This window comes from Rhineura floridana, chromosome 1 (genome assembly GCF_030035675.1).
Source record: "Rhineura floridana isolate rRhiFlo1 chromosome 1, rRhiFlo1.hap2, whole genome shotgun sequence".
NCBI classification, from domain to species: Eukaryota; Metazoa; Chordata; class Lepidosauria; order Squamata; family Rhineuridae; genus Rhineura; species Rhineura floridana.
In genome coordinates this window covers 5,318,455-5,343,912 of record NC_084480.1, presented here as the reverse complement: position 1 = coordinate 5,343,912, position 25,458 = coordinate 5,318,455, and the positions used below count along the sequence as shown (strand labels likewise).

The 25,458-nt window shown below is 44.6% G+C and overlaps 1 protein-coding gene across 3 annotated transcripts in view; it reads right to left on the bottom strand.

The window, feature by feature from the left end:
- Positions 1–25,458, bottom strand: part of KIAA1328 (KIAA1328 ortholog) — a 266,429-nt gene that overhangs the window by 233,598 nt on the left and 7,373 nt on the right. For all 3 annotated transcript variants that reach the window (XM_061613400.1, XM_061613404.1, XM_061613395.1), the window contains 3 exons: positions 24,024–24,178; positions 14,776–14,870; positions 5,917–6,032 (listed from right to left, as the gene is read on the bottom strand). In XM_061613400.1, the coding sequence (XP_061469384.1) occupies positions 5,917–6,032; positions 14,776–14,870; positions 24,024–24,178 (366 nt within the window). The remainder of the gene's footprint in view (positions 1–5,916; positions 6,033–14,775; positions 14,871–24,023; positions 24,179–25,458) is intronic.

The window sequence follows — 25,458 nt, the reverse complement described above, 5'->3', positions numbered from 1 at the left end:
TCTTTTTCTACTCCCTTCTGTTTTTCCCACCATTATGGTTTTTTCTAGTGAATCATGTCTTCTCATTATGTGTCCAAAGTATAATCACCTCAGTTTCATCATTTTAGCTTCTACAGCTTGGGACCACAATACCTGATGGAACGCCTCTCCTGATACGAACCTACCCATACACTACGCTCAACATCTAAGGCCCTCCTCCGGATGCCTACTCTGAGGGAAGCTCAGAAAGTGGCAAGAAGGGAGATGGCCTTTTCAGTGGTGGCCCAAAATCAACACCTACAGAAGCTCACTGAACAGCACAGCAGTATCCCAAGCAGCACCTTTGCACTGCATTGCTGTGCCCAAACATCTGGGTACAGTACTACTAGTTCTCCTCTGTCCACGGGCTCACAATCTAATATTTTATTTATTTTTATTTATTTATTTATTACATTTATACCCCACCTTTCTTTTCATGATAGAAACCCAAGGTGCCTTACATATGGTTCCCAGACGGTCTCCCATCCAGGCACTGACCAGACCTGGCCCTGCTTAGCTTCAGCAGGGTGCTGGCTTCATGTGCCTTCAGACCATAGCCTGGGACCATAATAACAGACATAATACAAAAGGAAAAGGGGGAGCAAACTCTGCAACTGCTGCTTCTCTGCCTGATGCATGGGATCAATGCTGGTCTTCTCTTTGCCAAAAAAGGTGGTTGGTGCTCGGAGTGATGGAAGTAAAAGGGAGTGAATAGCATAGGGGAGAGAGTTTAGAGTAAATTTAGGAAGGTGACCCTAGACAAACCGCTGTGCTAATATCTAAGTAGATACACAACCACTGCCCAGAATCATTGGACTGGATGGCCAACTGGTCCAATATGCCCCACTTTATGGCCTCCCAGGATTCATCTCAAACTAATTTAAGATAGCATGGCACAAGCAAAGGCAGAAGCCCATGCCAGAAGTGTCTGCAGGCCAGGAAAGAATTCAATCTCCATAAGGAGCAATAATGGAAGAGGAGCAGTGCCTCTGCATAAAATGTGGGACTTGGCAACCCTCACAGCCAAGGCTACGGAGCTAATATGGGCCAGAGCCTTTGCCTGGACATTAAAGTTTTGCAGACCGTTGTGCTGCATTACAGTGCAGTCCACTCTGGATTGCTATGTGCTTCTGTGCTCACACACTTTGAGGTTTAATCCCACAGAGCTGGCATTAAGGGCAAAATGTCATTCTTTAAATACACCCTGCTAATCCCAGCTTCCACAACCACAAACAGCGCAATCTGCCTTTGTTCTCCAGTTTTTCAAGAGACCAGCTAAACTAAGCGAATTAAGACCAAAAAGTGTCTTCAAGAGCTTTTCTGAGCTTTGATAAATTTAAACAGTTAGCATTATTTTAATGCCAGCCTTCCTTGATGTTAGTTTAGAGTTCATAAAATTTTCAAGGCACGTGTTATTTACCCAACAGTTCTTGACTGTGTCTTCTACAGTTAACAAGTTCCTGAATACATATATTATTTAACTGATGCCACCATTATGGTCGAGCATATAAATATTCAGGAACTTTTTAATAAGCTGAGCTTTCGTCCATTAGGCCATAATGGCTGCTTGGAAACCTTTAATAGTAGGAAGCCAAGATGCTCACTATGGACACCGTCTTCAAAGACTGGGGGCTCAGAAATCATCAGCTCTTTTTCCCTCTTCTTCACTGTTTCTTTCCTGGAGACAGAAGAGTGACTTGGGTCTGAACTACACAATACATTGTTTCCATAATTTGTGGAACTAGGTTTGGCAGGCAGAAAACCCGATGTGTGTGATTACACAGAGTCCACAAACAACACTGCTTTCCCTTTAAAATTATTACACAGTCCAGAGCCACGTGGCAGTGACCTCACCCTTTTCTCTCCCTAGAGTAATCACTTCTAGGGACAGCCCAAGAAACTGGCCCAGATGACATTCAATTTTAAACCATAGTTTTAAAATAAGCTATGGTTTAATGCACATGAGTACTTTGCTCCTCCCCTATGTAGGAGAGGAAACAAGTCAGAGTTTGGTTTGTAGTGACATGTGAAGCAGTACACCAGAAACTTGGCTTCTGTTCATGGCACAGTCAGGAGCTGAGGAGGAAAAAAGTGCTTGTGTACACTAAACCATGGTTTAATATTAACGCGAACAAAGTCATTCTGGTATCTGAACCAGAATAGCTCATTAAATAACCTACCCCAATCTGCAAGCCTAATGCAAGAATATTTTCAGATTACGCATGTTTCATGTGCTACAACAGCCAGATTCTGAGCCATGTGGCAAGACTGCAAATGTGAATTTCACCCTTTGCAGACATACAAGGCTATTAAGTACTGGCAGTTACTATAGCCGGGTGCTAAACTGCTACTGAAGCTATCAGTCATGCACCTGCCTGGCTAACTAAGAGATTAAAGATGAGATGTGCAATTTCAGATCATTAATGTCCATCCAGGCCAAACATGACATGCCAGCTCAAGCTAATGGTTGCTCTAGGCTAATGAAAGGCAAACACATATTCCAGTTTCTTTCTGCGTACAAGGGACTTCAGCTTTCACTACACTCTGGGATTCTCAAGAGTTCACCAAATACCGCAGAATGCACAAAACTCCTCCCTAGTACGAGAAATGCTTTAGGAGCAGGCCTGCCCAACTGCAAAGGAACTGCATGAAGCTTGTATGTCTCTCATCTCTGCCTTAGGCCGTTAAAGAGACGATCAAAGGCATGACTGACAAAGGTGATAAGACAAAGGCAAGATCAACTTTAAGCACATTGCCTTCCGAAAGCAAACTCACATCCATCGGCAAAGCATTATATAGGACCCCACAACAACCAACACAATCCTCTATATCATACTGTTTCACAACACCTCACGACAACAGAAATCATTCCACACTTCAAGAGTGCAATTTAAGAGTGCAAAAATTATTTCTTTGCTTATGAACTGAGCCTTCCTCATGAAACTTACATGCTCAAAGCTGTTCATTTCTTCTACTATCTTCAGAAGTCAAGGGCGAAGGGAGGGTCAAAACAGGTCAAAATAAGGCTAAGATGACAGAAATTACTTACAAGTGGTGACAATACAGCACTACCACTGAGAGTCATGAACTTCCTTTAGGACTGTTTGCAATCTTGATTAAAACTAGATCAGCTTCATCTACACTCCCCCAGCTATGGCAACCTGCTATAACCTTCTCCAACGTCAATGAAACAGTATTTTCTGTATTGGCCTCTGAAGCACCTCTTCACTTTTTCTTCAGTGAGTTGCAGGCATTGATAAACATGCTCAGAGTCATTGACATCAATGGACATTACTAATTTAGGTCCATTAATTTCAATGGTTCTACTCTGGGAACAGCATCACTAGCTAACAACCCAATATGTCTCAAAAAATGTATATGTCTCCTTTAGGGCCACATCCTCATCATATATTTCAAGCCCTATTATATCACTGCAAACAGTCATGGCTTCCCCCAAAGAATCCTAGAAACTGTTGTTTGTTAAGGGTGCTGCAAGTTGTTAGGAGACTCTTATTCTCCTCTCAATTCCCAGAGTAGTTTTACAATCAGTCCTTTTACCCTGGAACATTACATCTCTCCACGTACGTCTATCAACAAAGAAAGCAACTACTGTGTGTTCAGGTACGAAATGTGTCATGGAAAGAGCACCCCCTCTCTCAGATTTCTAACACAAATTTAAAAGCTTCATAAAAGTGTCAAGGGGTGGGATGAGCATCATGTCCATGTCCATTCCACATTTGTGTTGAGCTCGTCCTGAACAGGCGTCTTACCACATTCCAACATTCATCCCCTTCTTTGCGGAGCACCAAGCATTTGTATTCCAGTTCCATAAGTCATTTACACAGTTCCTTGACCACTGAACAGACTTCAAGAGAACTGAAATTAACTGATCAGAGGTATGTGAAGGCTTTTGAATCATTCATGCATGATGGATAAGTGTTCTTGTAGTTAAAATTATATTATTTTAAATTATGTCCTTGTTTTATGTTTCTAGTTTTTATAGAGTTTTATGTAGTGTAAAATCGCATGTATTAACCTTCTGCCATCTTTGCCAGACTTCTCCTGAAAGAAGTCTTTATGCTCGAATAGTCTTTCGCCATTAAAGGTAAAAACAAAAACCCAAAGGGATATATTTACTTCTCGATAGCTCAGTAGCACTCATTATCATTAATGGAGGTTACGCATGCAGCAGTGCACCAAAGAAGAAAGAACGCCTCCTGGAGTGTGCGTCACCTCTCATCCCGTAAGCATCTGCAAAACTCAAAAGTCTAGAATACTACACGACGACACTAGAGAAAGACAGCAAATACAAAAAGTATGTATAGAATTTTAAACCAAAACCATCAAAGCTCAGCCCCCTAATATTCAAGCTGTTTCCCACATCACATGTTTTGTGGAGTTGCAATGGGGCAGCAGGTGATACGTCCCCGCTTCAAACAACTCTACCAACACCTCCCTTTTTAGTGGGGGATTTTTGGTTTGAACCTGTGGAGTGCCACATACAATTTTGGGAATAGGCACTGTCAATGCAAGTGATAAACCCTAAAAGAGTAGCTGTTTCATTTGAATGAGGGGATGGGACAGCTTTTTGCGGTGAACATTTTTCTCTGCACTTGGCGGGCAGGGGAGACAGTTCTAGAGAATTTTCATTAACTTTTGAATATGTACAACACAGGTTCATGTGACATCATTAGGAGAGGTATTTCCAGAGCTTCGGAATCCTACAGGTGCTACAGCCTGGACAGGTCCTGACTGCATGGCTGATAGTCCAAAACACCCTATGACAATGGCACCTCTAACTCCTAAGGCCAGGCAACAAGCTTTCCGGGGGGGGGGGGGTTCCCAGCTTTCTGCTTGTGCACTAGCATTGAAAAAAGTGACCAATGTTCTACTTTGCTCATGGCCCTCACCTTCTCCTACTGGAGCAAACCCAGAAAGCCCAACATTTGCATCCAACCTGGCTTTAAGTATGGAAAGGAAACGTCACCATTTGGTAATCCCCAATTGGCCCTTGTTCTATTTTTAATGCAGTAATCAATCCACTGGCCATTAAGCCAAACTGACAGATTAGCATTCTTAGATCTTGTTAAGAAATGAACCCACAGCAGCAGTTCAGACACACCTATTCGCCGAGGGCCTGATCAGTGCCTAATCAACATCATTTTTTTCTTTTGAATTCAGGCACACACACACACTGCCTGCTCAAGATCAGTCTATTGCAGTTACTAGCAATTTTATTCCGAATAATTCAGCCCAAGTCCTCTCACAGTTGTGCAAGTCTTGAAATAAATGATTAAATAAGAGTTTCAAATACCTTAATGCCAGGTGAATGTCCCATTTGTTTCAATAGCCTTTCCCAGTAAGGTTCATGGTAGTTGATGCCCCTTCTACCTATTCAGTATTTACCAAAAAGAAGAGGCAGGCCACATCAAAGCCACAACAGAGCAACCTTACAGTGTGTCACTTGCATTAGGTGAGGACCCTGCCAGAGACAAACACTCCAGGCACCCCATGACATGCAGGAAAAGTGTGGGGTGGTACCTCTCTGCAAGCCAGCATGACCTATCCATGAAACTGCTTGAACAAGATTAAGCAAGAGAGGTGGGAGGGAGCAGTCTATATTTTACCAATGCACAAATTCTGTTCTGTTGTTTTTAAGTTGACAAATATCTATTTCACGGCAAAGCAACATCCTGGGAACAGCTGGGTGGCAGTTTCAAGCTCAAATGAGCCAGAAGCGCATGCTGGCAAGTCACCTCCGATTGCTTCTGAATGGCAGCACATGGAGATTTATGCCCAGCTATAAATTAGGACAATTATTTCTCTCTAGTTTGCTTTTTATTCCAGGCAGCAAACTCCATGCTTTACTCCCCACCCCCTTTTTAAATCAAAGGATATCTTCCCTTTCTTTGATGATGAGTTCGTTCTGTTCTTCAAGTTGTCTGATCTTCTTCTCCAACGACTCCTGCTCAGCTTTCAGGCGCTCCTCTGTCACCTCTTTTTCCTCACTCACCCTGAAAGCATGAAAGAACACACACATTATCAGACAAATATTATGCATGAACACAAGAAAAAGACCTCTGATCAGGAGCAGCCTTAGGCACTGGGGCAACTTCTCTCCCCTCCCACTCCAATCTCATTCTAAGGCACGGGGGTGGGAGGAGAAATGTGCGGACAGATTTGCCGCTGCTGCTACCGCTCATTTACATGGCCCTTTTCACCTGCAGAGCCACCGATTCCTTTTATCGCTTTCAATCTCACCAGCCAGCATATGAAGTGTGTCGTTATCATTGCTGTTTTACCAATGGGGAACTAAGACTGGAGAAAGCAGCTTGACCAAGGCCCAGCAATGAGCCAATTGCAGAGGTGGGACTTGACCTGACTGACGAGCAAAAGTCTCAAGGGGTATTATTGACTGTTGGACCAGGTGAAGAATCAAACGTCTGAAAGTTTCCTACCACACAAAATAGTCTTCGCCAAGCTGGTGCCTTCCAGATGCTTTGGACTAGGATTCCTGATGCAAATTGTGGTCCAAAATATCTGGAGGCACCGGATTGCCAAAGGCTGCTCCACATGTGCTGAACCAGATCATCATGAAGTTCTATTCCAACCTTCTCTATGCCATGTTAGGCTTACAGATATAAAGGAACTTCCATCAGAAGAAACAACCCACCTTCCGCCCGATGTGATATACACACACATTATAGGGCTGCCACTTGTCTCTTTCTGTCTGCGTTCCCTGGACCCCACATTTTCCCCAGCTCCTAAGCCTCAAACCCATGGCTTCCATCTCTTGCTTCTACCTCCTGGGTACGGGTGATTATTGCCACTTCTCAAGCCCATCGCACAACCAAGGAAAGTGTGTTCCTCAGAATGTTTCGGGGGAGAAGCAGCATCGCCGATTGTTTTGGGGAGGTGGGGAGCACAGCCCTTGCAAAGAAGATAGGCTTTAGAAGATACAGTTACTCATAGGTGACCAAAACAGCAGCAGATAAAATGGATACATGAGCTTTGTCAGATCATGTTAGATTTATGCCAAGGAGAGCCAGAGTGGTGTAGTGGTTAAGGTGTTGGACTATGACCTGGGAGACCAGGGTTCGAATCCTCACAAAGCCATGAAGCTCACTGGGTGACCTTGGGCCAGACACTGCCTCTCAGCCTCATGAAAACCCTATTCAGAGGGTCGCCATAAGTCAGAATCAACTTGAAGGCAGTACATTTACATTTTTTACTCAAGACCTGGTGACAATTACTGTGTACTTTAGTGCTTTGTGCCTCATGGCAGAAATGCCAAAAATGATTTCTGGGTCTGTCAGGAAGGAAATCACTGGAAGCCAATCAAAAACTTTGGTTCATTTGCTGTGCTTCCACTTCTTATTTCTCTCCTCAACACAGGCTTGCTCTACATGCCATAGGCTAAATTGTGAAAACAGCACTTGCTACTTTTCAGAACCTTGTCCTTTTTATTATTTTAATTGTGCACTGTACTTATTTTAGTTATTATATGTTTGTAATCTACCCTGAGACCATTTGGTGAAGCCATCAGTACACATAAATATATAAGCAAGCAAGCATATACATGCTAAGTGAGAGCAACTTGGTCAAGGTCACCAGGTCAGGTTCACATAAGGAGCGCCTTGCTGCCGGGTCAGAACAAAGGCCCATCTAGTCCAGCACCCTTCCCTCCCGCCCCGCCTCCCACGATGGCCAAACAGCAAACCAACAAGCAAGGGCATGAGCACAGTTGTCCACTATCAACTGGTATTTAAGGGCACGCTGCTTCTGACGCTGAAGGCAGTACACAGTCATATCATGACGAATAAGCTGCTTTGATGTCTATCCTAACTTTCATCAGGCTGTGATCCCAGGGTAGGTTACAAAACCAAAGAAAATAACGCTACAATGAAACACACAAGCATTAAAATATATCTAAAGCATGAATTAAAAAACAATTCACTTATTCACAGAGCAGCAAATTAACAGCGAATATACAACAAGCTGGTCTGAATTAAATTCCTACAAAAGCCTGGGTGAACAGATAAGTCTTCAGCTGTTCTTGAAAAGGTCAACAGCATCAGTACCAGTCATACCTCAGAGGGAAAGGTGCTCCACGATCAGGGCACCACCACCACGAAGACCCTATCCTGTGCCCCAACACTGCACTTTACTCAGTCACACAAGAGAAGACCAAACTCCCCCACAGATGGTTGGTTGATATAGGGAGAGGCGCTCCCTAGAGGATCCTTCAGGGCGCCAAAAGCCTTATTCTTTTAAAGCTGTCCAAGTGCTGGACATCACCATATCTTCTACAGACAAATTCCAGAGTTTAACAACGGAGAGTGTCAAGACGCACCTTCGTTTGTCTGCCCTGAATCTTCCCCCACTCAGTTCCATCCATCATGAAAGAGGGAGAAAAACCTTGCTACCCACTTTCTCCACGTCTTGCATAATGCCGTGCAGACATCTGACCTTGGGTCTATCATGCCCTCCCAACTATCAACTTATACAGGATCAGTTACCATAGCAGGCATAATTTTGCAGTCTATGGGCTGCAAACACAATACCAGGGTTTAATATCACTTACACAATCCCTCCCCTGTGCGACAACACGCAAAATGCAGCTGAGTGTCAAACTGCCTTGCCAGTCTGTTGCAAACCTATTTTTCAAAAGCAAGCCCTCCAAATAGACAACAGGTTCTCCCCTCGTTCAGAAAGTTCAAAGTAGAGCAGATGCAAGAAGAAGCTCATTTCCGCTCATTAAGAGTGAGCTACCTCCAAATTCTGTATTAGCATTAAATACTAAAAATCTCTTAATTAAGGATTTGAAGGAGGAACAGGAAAGGTCTCCTGCTAGGAAAAAGCACTACCCAGCAAAACAAACGCTGCTGAAAGCTTTACACAGTGGGATGAAAGGTGCCAGGGAGCAGACAGTGTGTTTCAGCATTGAGACCCCCAAATCTCTTATCAGAGCACAGGCTCCAAAGTCTCTTGGGAATATGAGGAAGGAAACCAAAATGCTAGAAAATTAAGAATCATAGAATAGTAGAGTTGGAAGGGGCCTACAAGGCCATCAAGTCCAACCCCCTGCTCAATGCAGGAATCCACTCAAAGCATTCCCGACAGAAGGCTGTCCAGAGTTTATTTGTAATCCAAGCCCAACGCGTTTCAGCCTTTGTGTATTTAGGCCTTCATCAGGGGATCATCAGGGGAATAAAGGCTGGCAAGAAGTATCCTCCAATAAGCAAACTGCGTTTGCATCGGTGAAAGCAGTTTGCTTTTTGGAAGATACTTCTTGCCAGCCTTTATTCCCCTGATGAAGGCCTAAATACACAAAGGATGAAACGCGTTGGGCTTGGATTACAAATAAACTCTTATTTTTCTAACATTTTGGTTTCCTTCCTCATATTCCCCTGGTTTTACTTGCTAGCCACTTTCTGTTGCTGTTCCGAAGTCTCTTGAACAGATACAGATGTAAGATTTGCAGCATTTGAACCTTTGCATGGAAATCAGCTAAGAGGCAAAAAACGTACACAGGATCTTCTGCATAGCTCAGCGAGTTTACATGGCAAACAATATAGGACAAGCCTGTTTACTCCGCAATGGGAACAGCATGTTACGGAAGGAATACAAAACCACAGCAGGCTAGCCTACTGAGTTGATAAGAAGTCCTTGTTTTGTTTTGGAAGAAACTTAATCACTTTGTATTCGAAAGAATCTCAAAGTGATGTTCAAAATAGGAATCAAATACAATAGAACAGATTATCAGAACACTTTACAAAGTGGATGTCCAGTATCATACAAAAGGATATGAAAACCCTGAACAAAAGGATATTGTGTTTTGCAGTATCCTTTTTAACCAAGCGCATGTACTACAGAAGCACTCAGGAAACTTGATATACAAATCATGCATCAAGAAATGGAGTTTATAAAGCAGTGGAATAACAACCTTTATGATGAGATCTACCCACATACTTTATTTTCTCTTATTTAATTCTTTTAAAATGTTCCAATTTGTCTAATCAAGCATTTATGTATTTATTAAATTTCAATTCTATGTCTATGTGTATTTCTCAATTATATCTTTATATCACTTTTCAGTACGTCTCAGGATTTTTAAAAGAAGACTTTAAAATGAAAATACACATTTGCAGCAGGTTCATCTCAAACTCTTGCTGCCTCAGTATACACAAGCTTCTCAGCGGTGATGGTCTCCTCTTGACTGCAGTGCCACCCAATGCATACCATCTGTAATATCTACTATCCAATGAGCATACCAACCAACAGTACTGTGCCATGCTTTTGAGCTTTCTGGGAATATCCTGCTGGCCAGGAGTCATGACTGTTCAGAACCAGGCAAACTTTTGACCTGATCCAAATAGGCTAGCAGGTTATTTTCTTAAATACCACTGGTGACATTTGATGAGAGTTATTTGCTTAGCTGTATGGAAATGCAGCAGCTAGACCCTTACGCAGGACAGCCTACTGGGAGCATGTAATGTCAATCTTGAAAAAACTGTGCTGGCTGGCAATACTAAATTCAAGGTGCTTCTGATAAGTTATAAAGAACGGGGGACTTAGATACCTGAAGAAGTCTCATCTCCTATACAGGCCTGTCCACACATTAAAATCTTTGGGGAAGGCCCTTTCAGCCGTGATGCATTTCAGCCAAAATGTGCTAGACAGCAAAGCAGGAGACAGCTTTCTTAGGGTGGCTGCCCAGCTACAGAATTCCTTCCCTTCTGAGATATGGCTGGCACCAACTCTTAACAGTTTTCTGCACCAGCTGAAAGCTCACTTAATTGTGCCTGACATTAGTGCCTGAGCCCATTTTATTATTATTGTATGTTTTGATTTTTTCCTGCCTGACATTATATGTTCTTGTTGTTTTAATGTATCCCACCCTAGGACATGGCAGGTTAAAAAAAAAAGTTAAAAAATACAACCAATGAACAACTAAGATGCAAAATAACCCCTGCTTATCCTAGCCTTAAGCTAAGAAATCCGAACATGGCAGCCTGGTCTACAATGCATGGTTCGATCAGGATAAAATTGTATGTCTCTTTTGCTACTAGGAATTATGAAGGAACATGCTAGTGCTGGTTTTAAAAAAAGTCCTTCCATCTCTTTCATACAGAGAAAAATATTATAGTAAGCTTTAAAAGAGTGAAAGTGGTGAAAGAAACTGAAGCTTAACTCCCTTATTACAGTGAAGAGGGCTTAATTATATCCATTAAAATATGAGTAGGTTGGGGGGGGGAAGGAGAACCAAGTATAAGAGAGCATTTTTACTTTTCAAAATTAATGTTGCTGCAACTTTCTATTTTTCTTCCAAGAAATGGCAGGTAGAAATATCAAGCTGCCCTTGAGGGAGAAAAATCAGAGCATCCAGGACTTTAAAAGAATCTTGTTCTGAAATGAAAATATATATAACAGAGTAGATTTTTTAAAAAACAAGGCTGTTTTTAACGGAAAAAACAGTTTATTTGAATCAGTTAATTTTTAAGCTTACAGGTACCATCTCTTACAACTGAACCATAACCATCGTACACACTCTGGCCCCATTGTGACATAACAACAAACTATAGTTTGCCCTTACATGCACAAGCTGTGACAAGCCACTGACTTGCAGGCATTCCCCAACCCTCCTTCACACACTAAGGGAGAAAATCAGAAGCGTCCAGGAACAGGTTTGATATCCCAATTGTAAACAAACTGTTGTATGCCCAAGACACAGCTTACTACAGTTGCTTTCCAAAGTTCATTGCTGGAATAAATATGGCTTACTGCAAAGGGAACCTTCTGACAAGGGCATCCTTTTGATATCAACAACCATGGCATCCTTCTGGACCATCAATGAGAAATGGGTATTGGAGGCACCGTTCTGCCATGGCTCCAGTCTTGTCTCCAGGTATGGTTCCTGGATGAGTAATACTTGGCGTTGGATGAGTGATACTTGGCATCTAGCTCATGCACTATGGGTTGCTACAGGGCACTATATTGTCTCCTATGCTATTTATTTATTTTTATTTCTTTCATGTATACCCTGCCTTTCTTTCATCATAGAACCCAAGGAAGCATACATGTGGTTCCCAGGCAGTCTCCCATCCAGGCATGCTTAGCTTCAGCTAGGTGGTGGCCTCATATACCTCAAGCCACTGGATGTGGTAATTAGGAGATTTGGAGCAAGTGTCATCAGTATGGTCATTATACCCAACTCTCTTTCTCTGTAACATCTGAATCGGAAATGGCTGAGCAGGCCCCGGACCAGGTCTGGATGAAGTGGTGAACTGGATGAGGGCCAGTAAGCTGAGTCTGAATCCTGGCAAGATGGAGGCTCTGTGGGTGAATGATTCCTGTGTCCAGGAATTGCCTGCCTTGAATGGGGTCCCACTCTCCCTTAAGGAGCAGGGTGTAGTTTGGGGATGCTCCTGGATCCAGCTTTGTCGCTGGAGGCACAGGGATCCACAGTGCCTAGGAGTGCCTTTTGCCAGCTTTGATAGGTACGATAACTAAGATAGGTAAGGTCATTAATGGAATGGGATAGCTTGACCTCGGTTGGCCATGCATTGCTAACCTCAAGGCTGGGTTACTGCAATTTGCTCTATGAGGGGCTACCCTTGAGGTTGGTCTAGAGCAGCGGTGGCCACTCTGTGGCTCTCCAGATGCTGCTGAACTACAGCTCCCATCAGCCAACACAGCTCATGGTCAGGGATGATGGGAGCTGTAGTCCAGCAGCATCTGGAGAGCCACAGAGTGGCCACCCCTGGTATAGAGGCTGCACCTGGTACAGAATGTGGCAGATAGGTTGCTTGTGTGGACAAACTACTGCCAGCATATAGCACCTAGCTGGCAGGATTTGCATTGTTTGCTGATAGGCTACCAGGCCAAATTCAAGGTTTTGGTACTAACATATAAGGCCCTTATTCAGCTTGGGACCAGGTTACTTGAAAGACTGGTGTCATCCCTTATATACCCAGTATGCCAGTACAGTCTGTAGAAGAGCTTCTCTTGCAAGTTCCGAAGATCTCAGAAGCCCACTGCACAGTAACCCGGAGCAGAGCTTTTAGTTTAGCTGCCCATGTTTTGCAGTCCTGTTGAGATATGACAGGCGCCCACTATCTGCACTTTCTGGAAACAATTGAAGACATTTTTGTTCTGACAAGCTTTCCCAGCTGAATGAACAGGTCTCTACTATGGGTGTCTACTTCACATTGTTTTTATCTGCTCCTGTTTTCAGTATTGTTTTAAACCTTCTAAAACTCTTTCTATTGCATTTTGTACATTGCCTTGAAATGCTTATGTAGGGAGATAAATCTTAGTGGTTGTTCATTCCTCTGGTTGTATGAAGGTAAGAACTACCTAGGTCCAGCCCGGCTAGAACTCTTGCCCATAACACCTACCAGCCAATTATCCCAGAAAGTACACAAAAAGCACAATGGAGGTAGATTCCCCCACTTTTCCCTCAGTATGGGTTAGGTTCTCTCCATGACTAATAGGCCACTGGCAGGGATATTGTTTATTCAACTCCTTTGTTTAACCTTTTTATTGTATGCCACTTTGTCAGGGAATATCCTAAAAGGCAGGGGTAGAAATAAAAATAATATTCTCCTCTGCCATAAAACTACTGTCCATCCCTCAGTACCCAAATATCACTATCTGCCCACAAGCTGCACCGCAAGGAACACACACAAATATGAAAACACGCACAAACAGAGTGTGTGTGGAAGACACACACTCTCACATTCATGGGAAAGCAGTATTCTTCTCAAGAAACAGAAGGGGGAAAACAGACAACACACTTAGGAGAAAACATCTGTAGTATCCCTCTGTGGGACAGGCAAAGTGTGGGAAGGAAAAGAACCTCACAAAACCACTAAAGCTGTACAGCAAGACACTTCTCTATCTCTAGTTACAGCCACAGTGAACTGAATTTTCTTTGCAACATTCGAAACTCAGGAATCACACAAACACCCAAATGCTAGGATAAAGCAATATAAAATGACAAATTTGCATCACCGTGCATGTTAATCCTGACTGAATCCAGCTTCAAATCCTCGGGAGAACCTGGAAATTTTGAGCAGAAACTGGGAAACGATGAATGGCGCATCAGTGGAATAATAAGCGGAGGGGTTGGGTGAAGCACAGGGGCTGGAGAAGCATGCACAATGCTCATTAGCGCAGCTTCCAGATCCTGGACTTTTGGAGTACATTCCACCTTGCTTAGTCCTTCAACAGGCTCCAGCAATACATGTTCCAGCTTTTCACCACAACTAAGAGGGCTAGAAAGTTGTTCATTTTGCTGCAGAAAGCTGGGACTATCTCAACTGCCCTAACAGAAGCCCGTGCTGGACAGCTCCATTATCCATGCCACATGGACAAGTCACAGCCACAAAACTCCAGCAATAAAGGAACTACATTCAAAGTCCAAAGCAGGTACTTGGGGGTGCTTGCGGGGAAAGGGGCAGGAACAAAGCGTGGCCATCTATTTTTTATTATTATTAAATTTATATCCCGCCCTTCCTGTATGATACAATGGGGGCAAATCTTGCTGGGCACCATCCACAGAGCTTCCTTAAGCAGCGGCAATCTCTTGCCACAGAGAAAGGCAGACAACGACTCCGTGCCCTACTTGGCAATACTTGCAGCAGAAAGAGGAGTGGTAATACAATTTTAATAAACACTTAAATTTCAAAAACAGAGTAATTGGAAAGAGAGTCTCAACCTAACCTGATGCATTATCAGGCAGTTTATCCTCACCTTGCAAGCTCCTTAATTAAGTTTGCTATGCGCCTCTTGTCTTCAGGGCATAAATCCTTTAGAGAAGCACTCTTCATCCCTCCTTTGTCAGGGACCTGAAAATTAAAATCAGCATTTTAAAAAGCAATCATTAACATGGAAGAAGTGCTTTTGAATCTACAATAAAAGTATTTCAAGCGCCAGAGGCTGCACATTCAGCCCCAGATGAATTAAGAACTGAAGAAAACACAAGTTTTTAAACAATAAAAAATCAACCAGCGGGATAATTTCCCAAATTGTGTGCAGGAGGATTCACCACTAACTTGTGCTTCTAAAGATAAGCCCAGCTGGAGGGAGAAGTTTGAAGGAACGCAACATGTCAGGAGCCTCCTCAGAAGGAGGGGAAATGAGTACAGCCAATTTGTCCACTTTTTTAAAAACCTTTATTAATTGAGTAACTGGTGAGCAATGCACTTGTTCCAGGAGTCAGAAGTCCCCCTGCCCAATATGAACTATGAACAAACATATGTGCCAAAACAGTAAAAAATACTGCTCACAGTAAAATATAAACAAATACAGCCTGTCGTTACAGTGAGCGCTACTTAAGTTCTAAAATGCTTGAAATTGTTTTCCTCAGTGGTTACTTTAGAATTCAGCATTTGGTTCGCTATTAAACTTCTGCGGTTCGCAACTCAACATTCAGTCCACGACTTGCTCAACGGCGTAAAATGAGCTCCACCATTCCAAAACCTTCACAGCTGACAGAACCAGTGCTCTACGTGCCTGCCACATCAGCCCCAGCTTGCTACTGTGCTGGCACTGAAGGAGACTGAAAACCTTTGCATTACTAGAGCAATGAAAAAGCCACTTCTAGGGATTTGGGCTGCAATCCAGTATGCACATACCTGGGAGTAAGTCCCACTGAACCCAATCGAGCTTATTTCTGGGTAGGCATGTAGTGGATTGTAGCCTTAGTCACCTTCCCTTGTGGTAAGAATGGGCTAGCTTTGCACACTCTGTCCACCAGAGGGCACATCATGGTACATGAAGATACAGTTCACTCCAGCTCTCTGCAGGCATACAAGGGCCAAGTCTGATGTATTCACAGCTAATACAATGTGCACCTTTGGAGGACTGGGTTGGAGTCTTCCATTTCATTCTCGGTTTCAGTCATCTAATAGCACCTTTCTCCACAGTACCAACAGCTGACACAGCAAGAGAACAACAACACTGAGAATTAAACAGAAATTGCTGAACTAAGCAGAGACAAAGTCAGGGAGTAATTAATGGCTAATCCTTGAACAAAACGGTGGTTTAGAAGCTGGAGAAGGATCTGTGCCGAGAAGGCCCCTGGTGCACAACCCACCACACGTGGCCCAACCACGCCAGCTCCCACCACATTTTAAAGCCCTGGGCTAGAAAAAAATTCAAGGCATCTGGCTGCCCCAAAATTTGAACACATTGCCTTCAAACACAATCCTCACAATGAATAATTTAGCACATTTGCGAAACTTGCAGCATATGCAGTCTCTTGTCTTCCGGTTAATTCTACCATCTTCAACCCACACCCTCTTTAGTCGTGCACCTGTACCAAGATTGGAATGCTGATTCCAAATCAATGCAGGTTGTTTGTGGTCCAGCTCCAAGCTTCCTGATGACTCAGGCTGGAGGCTCAAGGCCAACCTCCACATTATATTAAAAGTAATGGGGGGGCAAGATTTGCCTTTTAGATATCAGCCGGGGGGTGTGTGTTATGGAAATATGCAGAGATACTCAGAGTCTGAACTGCGTGTGTGCCAGTGTGTGCGTTTGCCTAATTGGCAGGCTTTTACCCTGCATTTAGATCACTGAGACTTAAGACTTAGTAAAATAAGAAAAGCTACTTTATTTATAGAAATACATAGTAGATAGGAAAGGCATACCTAGTTCAAGCTAAGTTGGAGGCACAGTACCCAGACTTGGCTCAGGAGAGAGAGCAAAGACAAAGATGTCTCCTCTCTACTCAGACAGTCGAAGATGACAAAGGAAGGAGGAACAGGTCAGCTTCCCTGAGCATATCAGTGTACAACGGAAGAAAGTTAGGTAGAGAAGAGCACAGGGAGAGGTAGGCCAGCCTAGCCGGCTGGAGGACCCTCACTCTATCTTCCTTCTGGAAAACAAACAGAATAACCCAAACAGGAGTTGCTCTTGCCCCACTTCCAACAGGGGGGAAGACTAAAGATGTGAACCGTGACATGTGGGCAGGGGGAGATTAATTCTCCCCCACCCCTATGCCGCAGTCCTGATGAAAAACCATCCCCAGCATTGCCTATTGTTGCAGGAGGGAAACTGCGATTAGCACCAATAGCACAGCTGGCATGAGTGGTTTTCTTCACTGGGAGTGTGATGCAGGGGAAGGATAACGCCCTGCCTCCCCAGCCCTTTCCTGTGGCTGTTATCCAGTGATATCCACGGAACTGTCCCACTTGCACAGGCAGACATTTTAAGCGACTTCCTCTCCCTGCACACCCCCACAACCAAACCGGCTCTGGAGGGTTGGAGGGACCCAAGAACAGATGGGGGGGGCACGCAGGGAAAGCAAGTCCTGTTGCACAGGTGGAAGCCCTTGTGCTAACTTACAAGTCACAACATATCCCGCCCGTTCTCTTGCAGGAGTCTAAGATATGTAAAGGATATCCACTATTTTGAGAGGCAGCCATGCCACTTAAACCTGTTAGAAGCCATTTTGGCATATAATAATGAATGGACTGCCTTCAAGTAGATCCCGGCTTATGGGAACCCTACGAATAGGGTTTTCATGGTAAGCGGTATTCAGAAGGAGTTTACCATTGCCTCCCTCTGAGGCTAGTCCTCCCCAGCTGGTAGGGCCTGCTCAGCTTGCCACAGCTGCACAAGCCAGTCCCTTCCTTGTCCGCAACTGCCAGCTGGGGGGCAACTGGGCTCCTTGGGACTAGTTAGCTTGCCCACGGCTGCACAGATGGCAGGGCACGTAACCCCAGAGCCACTCACTGTGGAGGTGATCTTTAGCTGGCCCTTCATACCCAGGAGACACGAGCGGGGATTTGAACTCACAGACTCTGGACTCCCAGCCAGGATCTCCTCCCCACTGTGCAATGTAAGCAGAATGAAAATCAATACAGGCATACCCCACTTAACGTCGCTTCACTTAACTTCGCCTCACTATAACGTACACGCTCCACATGCCGGTATTTCTCCAGAAACACAGCCAGCAAACCACTTACAGGGTTAGGGAGAGGGGCGGCAGCGCAGCAGCAGAGGCTTAAGCATGTGGGGGTGGAAATAGACGCAATCGCGCCACAGCAAATCAGCTGGGAGGCGCAATCGCAATCAGCTGGGAGGCGTGGCAGCGCAGCAGCAGAGGCTTTAGCACGGGGCTTTGAGGCTCCGCGTGAAGGAGAGGGGAAAAAAGTTTTAAAAGGTAGTGCTTCACTTTAAGGACATTTTTGGTTTACGTACTCGCTCTGGTCCCATTGAGTACGTTAATGCGAGGTATTACTGTAAATAATAAAGCAGTTCCTAAAGAGAGTGGGGGCTCTCCAAAATTAGTGTGTTATGTTTACTGGGTCAACGTGGGTCAGTTAAGGTATCTATCTTTCAGGTTTTAGAGGGCTCCTCTGCTGCCTACAGAAGAGTCATGGCCAATTCTCCTGAACAACATGAGCTTGCCTTAGGAAAGGTTACTTCTTCAGCCAGCCCTGTAAATAAGTCTACAAGTTACTAGCCTGCAATATTGGTTTTCCCCCTCTCCTCCACAGCCAGCGTTGGGGGTGGGTGATTTCCTTTCTTCCATGCAGGCTGGTCGAGGATGGACAGAGTGATCTATCCTCCCTCTGCTAGCCCGCCATGTTTTTATGCTGGCTGTGGGAGAAGAGGCTTCCCTTCCTCTATCCTTGGCCAAGAAACCGAGTGGGCTGGCAGAGAAGGGCTGGAACGATCCTTGTGCCTGCTTCGCCAGCCTGCTCAAACACCTACATGAAATTCCTGGTCGCCTACAGCTACCAAGCAAGCCCTTAAACAGAAGGCAGTCTTCAATCATTGTAGAACCCATCTCTCTCATCTTTTGAGTCTTCCGACACATTGATATGTCTGCAGCCCCTTAGCAGCTGCTTTAAATTTGCCTGAGGCGAACAAATACAAGACATTTTTTTCTCTGAAGCGCTTACCATTTCTAGCCAATCGAGGCCTGTGGCTCAATGAAAAACAGATCACAAAGAACGAACAGAGGGTTCACATCTCATAGACAAGATGCCTCCTCAAGAGCATGATTGGGAGTTGTGCCTAGACATTACCAAGAAAACATGCCCTTCTGGGTTCAGCTATTCCTTTCAAGGAAATCTTCAAAAGCTAATAAAATTATTGTTTTAAGCAGTCTTTCAAATGGATAGCAGCGATCAACCAGTACTGAGTGATGTTTCTTGCAACCCCAGGCATTAAAAGAGCTTCACTGAAACCTTTTGATTTGTGTTTAATTTAAACTACCTTTTCACTCAAAGCACTTCAAGTTAACAGCTGCAGGTTATATCTGCTAAAACTTTCTCCGCACTTTTCAAAAGAAGATGAGTAGTTTCAAAGACTATGGCTCATTTCATGCATCAGCACCAGATAGATGCTCACCCACTACATTTGACAGAAGCACCCACAGCATGCACCACCAGTCCACTAACTTCAATGACACAGATCCCATAAACATCTCAGTTACTAACTGGAGGCTTCTCTTGGTGGACACTATGCATATGCACTTTGAAACAGCAGCAACGTTTTCAAAACCATGAAAAAACATGAAGTGAAACCCTGTTTGCAGAACAGGACAGCCCCAGCAGGCATCTCCCAAGGCACTATATTCATGAATTCACCAGCTTGCAATGTAAGACTGGCAGATGATCTACCTCAACACCAAGAGGCACCCACAAATCAAAAAAGGCACATTAAGAGAACACATTTTACCTAAAACAGATGTAGGAGGAGGGACTGTAGGTGGTGGTACTGGACATCTACGCAGGGGAATGATGCAGCCCAGAATAAGGTGATTGGCAAGAGAGGCAACATCAGCAACACACCCAGCATGCACAGCCACGGGAGAACCAAATCTCACCTCCGCCACAAATTCACTAAGCAACCTTCAACAAACCACTCTTCCTAATAAGCCTCAGCACAATACGGGTGCCGATACTTACAGGGTTGTTGTAAGGATCGCATGCGTGAGCGCATACACAGGTCTTTGAGCACTCTAAATGCTGTATAAGTGATACATTACTTCATTACTGGAGCACCCCACACACCAGAAGGGAGATTGAGCCAAGCCAGAAACAGCTAAGGACTCTCTAAGCCATGGAAAGAGCCTCCCTGAAGGACATGCAGCTCAGGCCAGGATGACAGGCAGGGCATCGCCACGTTTGAGGAGGGTGTTCATAAGGCCGAGGCTCCTGACGGCTTGTTCATGTGATGCAAACCGTGACCTGAACCTCGCCACTGAGTCGTTCTGCTTTGACTGAGCCAAAGCCAGCACAGGGTCCTCTCTGTGTTCCAGAGTCTGGTATTCTGTGCAGGCAGTGGCACTGTGAACACCCTGGCTTCTTTTTCTCCTTCGCTTCCGAGGTGGAGTCCGGCCACTGAAGCAGCATCGCCAAGCAAGAAGGATTTACAAAGTAAGATCTGAAGGGTTCAAGCAGAGATGCCCCTTTTTTTCCTGCTTCTAAGGTCACACAACAGAGAAACTCTCAGAAAGAATCCTACACAGGATGGGAGAAGAGGAAGGAGGCAAAAACGAATCCTTTTAACGTATTGCACTTACTCACTGCCTGGCACCAACAAGAACATCCCTTCAGCAGCAGATTAATGGCGAGGGGACCCAGCAGACACCCAGGAAAGCCTTTTCAAGCACACATGTATCCACAGGAGTCAGATTGGGGACCCCTGATGTGCCTCTTCTCCCAGGCAATAGATGGAATAGGATTATCAGGCTTATTCCTGTGTGTTATTTTTGGAGGAGAGGTCTTGTTTTATTATTTAACGTGATGTTTCTTTAATTGATTTTCTTAAAATGTCTAGAGATGTTTGTCTTCTATTAGGCAACAAATACATCTAATCATCATCATCAGGGATTAACCCCGGTGACTCCCCATCCCCACCCAAGAGAATAGATGCCTTCGCTTTGTTTCTTGGGTTCTTGTATCTCTTCAACAGTTGACAGTGAGCACTTAAAATGACAGGCTTGTTTCAGATGAAACTGTTGCTACTGACCCTCAGCCCTTCGGATAGGGTGCGAAATAAATCAATAAAATAAACTGAAGTATCAGTCTGTCTCCCATATAATACTATTTTTCAGGTTTGCATCGCCCAATCAAACCACATATTCATTTATGACTCAGCTACCCCAGCCCAGCTGAGCAGCAATTCAGCAACAGTTCCTCCTTGGAAACAACCGTGGTCTTAATGCTTTCAGATTTGCCTTGTAAGATATATCAGCCTCAGAGGCAGAGAAAGGAAGAACTAGAGGATTTACTGGGTTATTTGCTCTTGATTGTTACACTTTTTTTTCTTTTTTTGCATGGGAGGGAAGATGGCTATTCCCATTGTGTGATCTCTCCTTTGTTGATTTTAATCTACCGTTGTTGTTTTTAGACTGAGGCCCAACAGTTGGATAATAATAATAATAATAATAAACTTTATTTCTACCCCGCTCTTTTTCCAATAGGACTCAGAGCGGCTTACAACTAAAAACAACACCAATTAAAACATACAGAAGTATACTATTAAAAAAGAATTAAACTATGAGAAAAATTAAAACCATAAAATATAGGTTAAAAACAGCAGACAATTTAAAATCATAAAATCATATAATGTAGTCACCAAACCTATGACACTTAATCCTGGTCATTCTCTATCCCAAATGCCCGTTGAAATAAAACAGTCTTTACTTGTCGCCAGAAAGACGGCAAGGAGGGAGCTAATCGCACCTCACTCAGAAGGGAGTTCCACAGCCTAGGGGCGGCCACCGAAAAGGCCCTATCTCGTGTCTGCGTCATATGTCCTTGCGAAGGTGTGGGGAACACAAGAAGGGCCTCACCTGAAGATCTCAAATCCCGAAGATCTCAAGATAGCTATACATTCAATAAAGATAGCTTAAGGGTGACTTTCGCACCAGCAGCTCCCATACAACTAAAGTTTACATCTTCCACATAGGAAGCTGCCTTAGACTGAGTCAGACCACTGGTCCATCTAGTTCAGTATTGTCTGCAGTGGCTCTCCAGGAGTCCCCACTGGCCTCTCTCCCAGCCCTACCTGGAGATGCTGCTGGGGATTGAACCTGGGGCCCTCTGCATGCAAAACAGATGCTTACCACAAAGCGACAGCCCTTCCCTTCATAGTGTCACAATAATGTATGTGAAGGTAGTACTGCGTACACTGCAGGGATAAACAGCTGCTGTCTCGGGGAATGGGGGAGGGATCTTTAACTCTCCTCTCATGTCCTATGAGGAGAGACTGAAAGAACTGGGCATGTTTAGCCTTGAGAACAGGAGACTGAGCGGAGATAGGATAGCACTCTTCAGGTACATGAAAGGTTGTCACACGGAGGGCCGGGATCTCTTCTCGATCATCCCAGAGTGCAGGACATGGAATAATGGGCTCAGGTTGCAGGAAGCCAGACTGGACATCAGAAAGAACTTCCTAACTGTTAGAGCCATACGACAATGGAACCAATTACCTAGAGAGGTAGTGGGCTCTCTGACACTGGAGGCCTTCAAGAGGCAGCTGGACAGCCATCTGTTGGGAATGCTTTGATTTGGATTCCTGCATTGAGCAGGGGGTTGGACTCGATGGCCTTGTAACTTCCAACTCTATGGTCCTATAATTCTTCACACAGGTAGGACATTCCTTGAATCAAGAACGTCACATGGCTGGGGCTCCAGTCTTGAAATTTAAAAGACACCGGGGGGGAGAGGGAGAGAGGGGGAAAACACTGAAGACAGTGAGCAGAGGGTTGGACTAGATGGCCTTAAACGCCCTTCCCAACTCTACGATACTATGGTTCTATGATTCATCCTCTCACACCACCAGGGCTGCCTGCCCTGCCCACAAGAGGAATATGAGTATATTCAGGCACTGGTATATACTAGTAGCATCTGCTACTGGGGAGGGACGGTAGATCGGTGTAGACGGTCCCAGGCATCTCCCATTTAAAGGATCTCAGATAGTAAACTTGGGAAAGACACTTCTCTACCAGAGACCTTGGAGAGTCACTGCCAGCCAGCAGAGTCAGTAGTGCACTAGGTAGACCAATGTCTGACCAGGTATAAGGAATCTCCCCAGCAGAGAAGCCTGTTGCGGCAACTAGGAGAAGGGAGACCTGTCAGCTGCTGGGAGAGGGCAGCACGCCTCTAAGGAGAAGCATCAGGGCATCTCGCCAGCCAATTACCCACCCCCACCGCCCATGACCAGCTCCCTTCCAGCCTGAAGCAGGGGACAAGACAATATGCCTCCTTGTTCCATTTTCCTTGAAGCTGCCAGTTCTTGGTGAAAGGCAGCTCCGGTGCTGCAATGCTATACACGGCTGCAAGAACAGGCAATGAAGGGGGTGCAACCAGAGTCTTGCCTCCATGCCTTACCCTACCCGCCTGAACGAAGTTTTGCACCCTTAGGCAATGAGAAAGCAACTGGTCCTGCTTGGTGCATTTTGGCCCCAGGCTGGCAAGAGGGAATCTACCTGCAGTTACAAATGCCAAAGTCAGGTTTTTGAGGAGCATGGACAAAGAGGTTTTTGTCGCTACACTGCCTGCCCCACCAGCAGTAGTATCACTTTATCCCTGCACCTTGAATGCTAGAGAGATGCGGGGGTGGCAGCTTCAAAGCCAGATGCAGAGAGCCACTTTTCAGCTGTAAGAGACAAGAGCAAGGATGGCAGGCAAAGGCGGCATCAGGGCCTGCTCCAGTTGGACCGCCTGCGCTCACACATCCTGAGCCATCTTGACATTATACAGTGTTATTTGCTCCAGTATTTCAGAATTGCAAACCTTGCCTGGGGTGCCTTGGTAGAGATACAGCACACGAAAGCAATAATAAAAATAAACTTCATGAGCAACCACCACTCACAGTGTAATCCTAAACGTGCTTATTCAGAAGTAAGCCCTGCTGAATTCAGTGGTCTTCCTCCCAGGTGACATGGGCAAAGGACTACAGCCTCAAGAGCCTTGGTTAGTTTGCCTTACTCTTCCTTTCTGTTTCTTGAACAAGAAGAGCTAGAGACTGACCTGCTGCCCAGGCGCTTCTCCTCTTCCTCCTCCTCCTGTGCTTTTCGAAGCATCCATTGGGACAGGAGTAGTAGCTGCAGGAACCTTCACATTCACTTCCGCTTTCTGACCTTTTAGCAGGTGTCTTGCCCTAAAATCCCTCTCCGTAGAAACGCCTATAGATTGAACAAACAAGATCAGGAAAACTTCCAGTTGTTCTTACAAAGTACCTCCCTCATCGACACTTCCAACAAAAAAGGAAATGAAAATAGCACCAAAAAAAGCTTCGATCAGCTCAACCCAGAAAATCCTCGCAATGAATGAACCAACAAACCAGCCAGACTCGGGAAGTCCCAAGGGTACTCTGCCCAGCACCTTAAGAACCCTGCACCTTGGACTTACGATTCCTGTCAGAAGACAGAGGCGCCTAATGCCTGATTTCAAGAGTCCTGCATGGCCAAACCATAACCCAAAGATTAATAGTTAATTGCACAGATAATTGCCACCCTGGGCTCCTGCCAAGAGGAAGAGTAGGATATAAATCAAATAATAAATAATAAGTCTTTTTTATAGACCCCGGTTATCTGCTGCCTGACACTTTTCTTTGTAAGAAAAAGCTCAGTTCTTTCATACCCCAAACACAACACATTTTTAATCACCCTGGAGTTATTTAATCAAGTTTATAATGCTTCTGTTGTCTATGTTCTGGTAACCTCTAGGTTAGATTTCTGCAACATGTTATACATGGGGCTGCCTTTGAAGACAGTTCAGGATCTGTAGCTGGTGAAGAGTTCAGCAGCCAGGTTGTTCATTGGGTCAGGAGAGACGGAAAATATATAATATACAACTGCACTACCCACCAATTCGTGCTGTTTTTAATCTATAAAGCCTTATGCAGCTCAGGATCCCAATACCTCAAGGACCACCGCTCCACACGTGAACCAACCCAAACCCTGCATTCTTCATATGAGGCTCTTCTTTGTGTGTCCCTCCAAGGGAGATGCAGAGGGTGGCAACACAAGCATGGACCTTCTCAGTGGGGGCTCCCCCTTGTGGAATGCTCTCCCCAGGAAAGTACGCCTGGCACCAGGGCTGTGGAGTCGGAGTCGTGGAGTCGGAGTCAATTTGGGGCGGAGTCGGAGTTGGTAGAAATCTACAGACTCCGACTCCGGCTTCAAAATAAATTTTGATTGGCAAATTTTTTAAAATATAAATTCAAAATGTTAAAGAAGCTTCCCACGAAGTCAGTTGTAGTTGAGCATTTCACCATAACTCAAGATGGAAAACATTTTTTGTGTCAGTGAATGACACAGGACCCAGATAAAGACCAATGCTGTGATGCCTAGATCAGCGCATATTCAGGCAGTGCTAAAAATGCTCCTACGAGAGCTTCCAATTTAAAAAGACATTTACAGCCCTTTTATTTATTTATTTATTTATTTATTTTATTTTAATT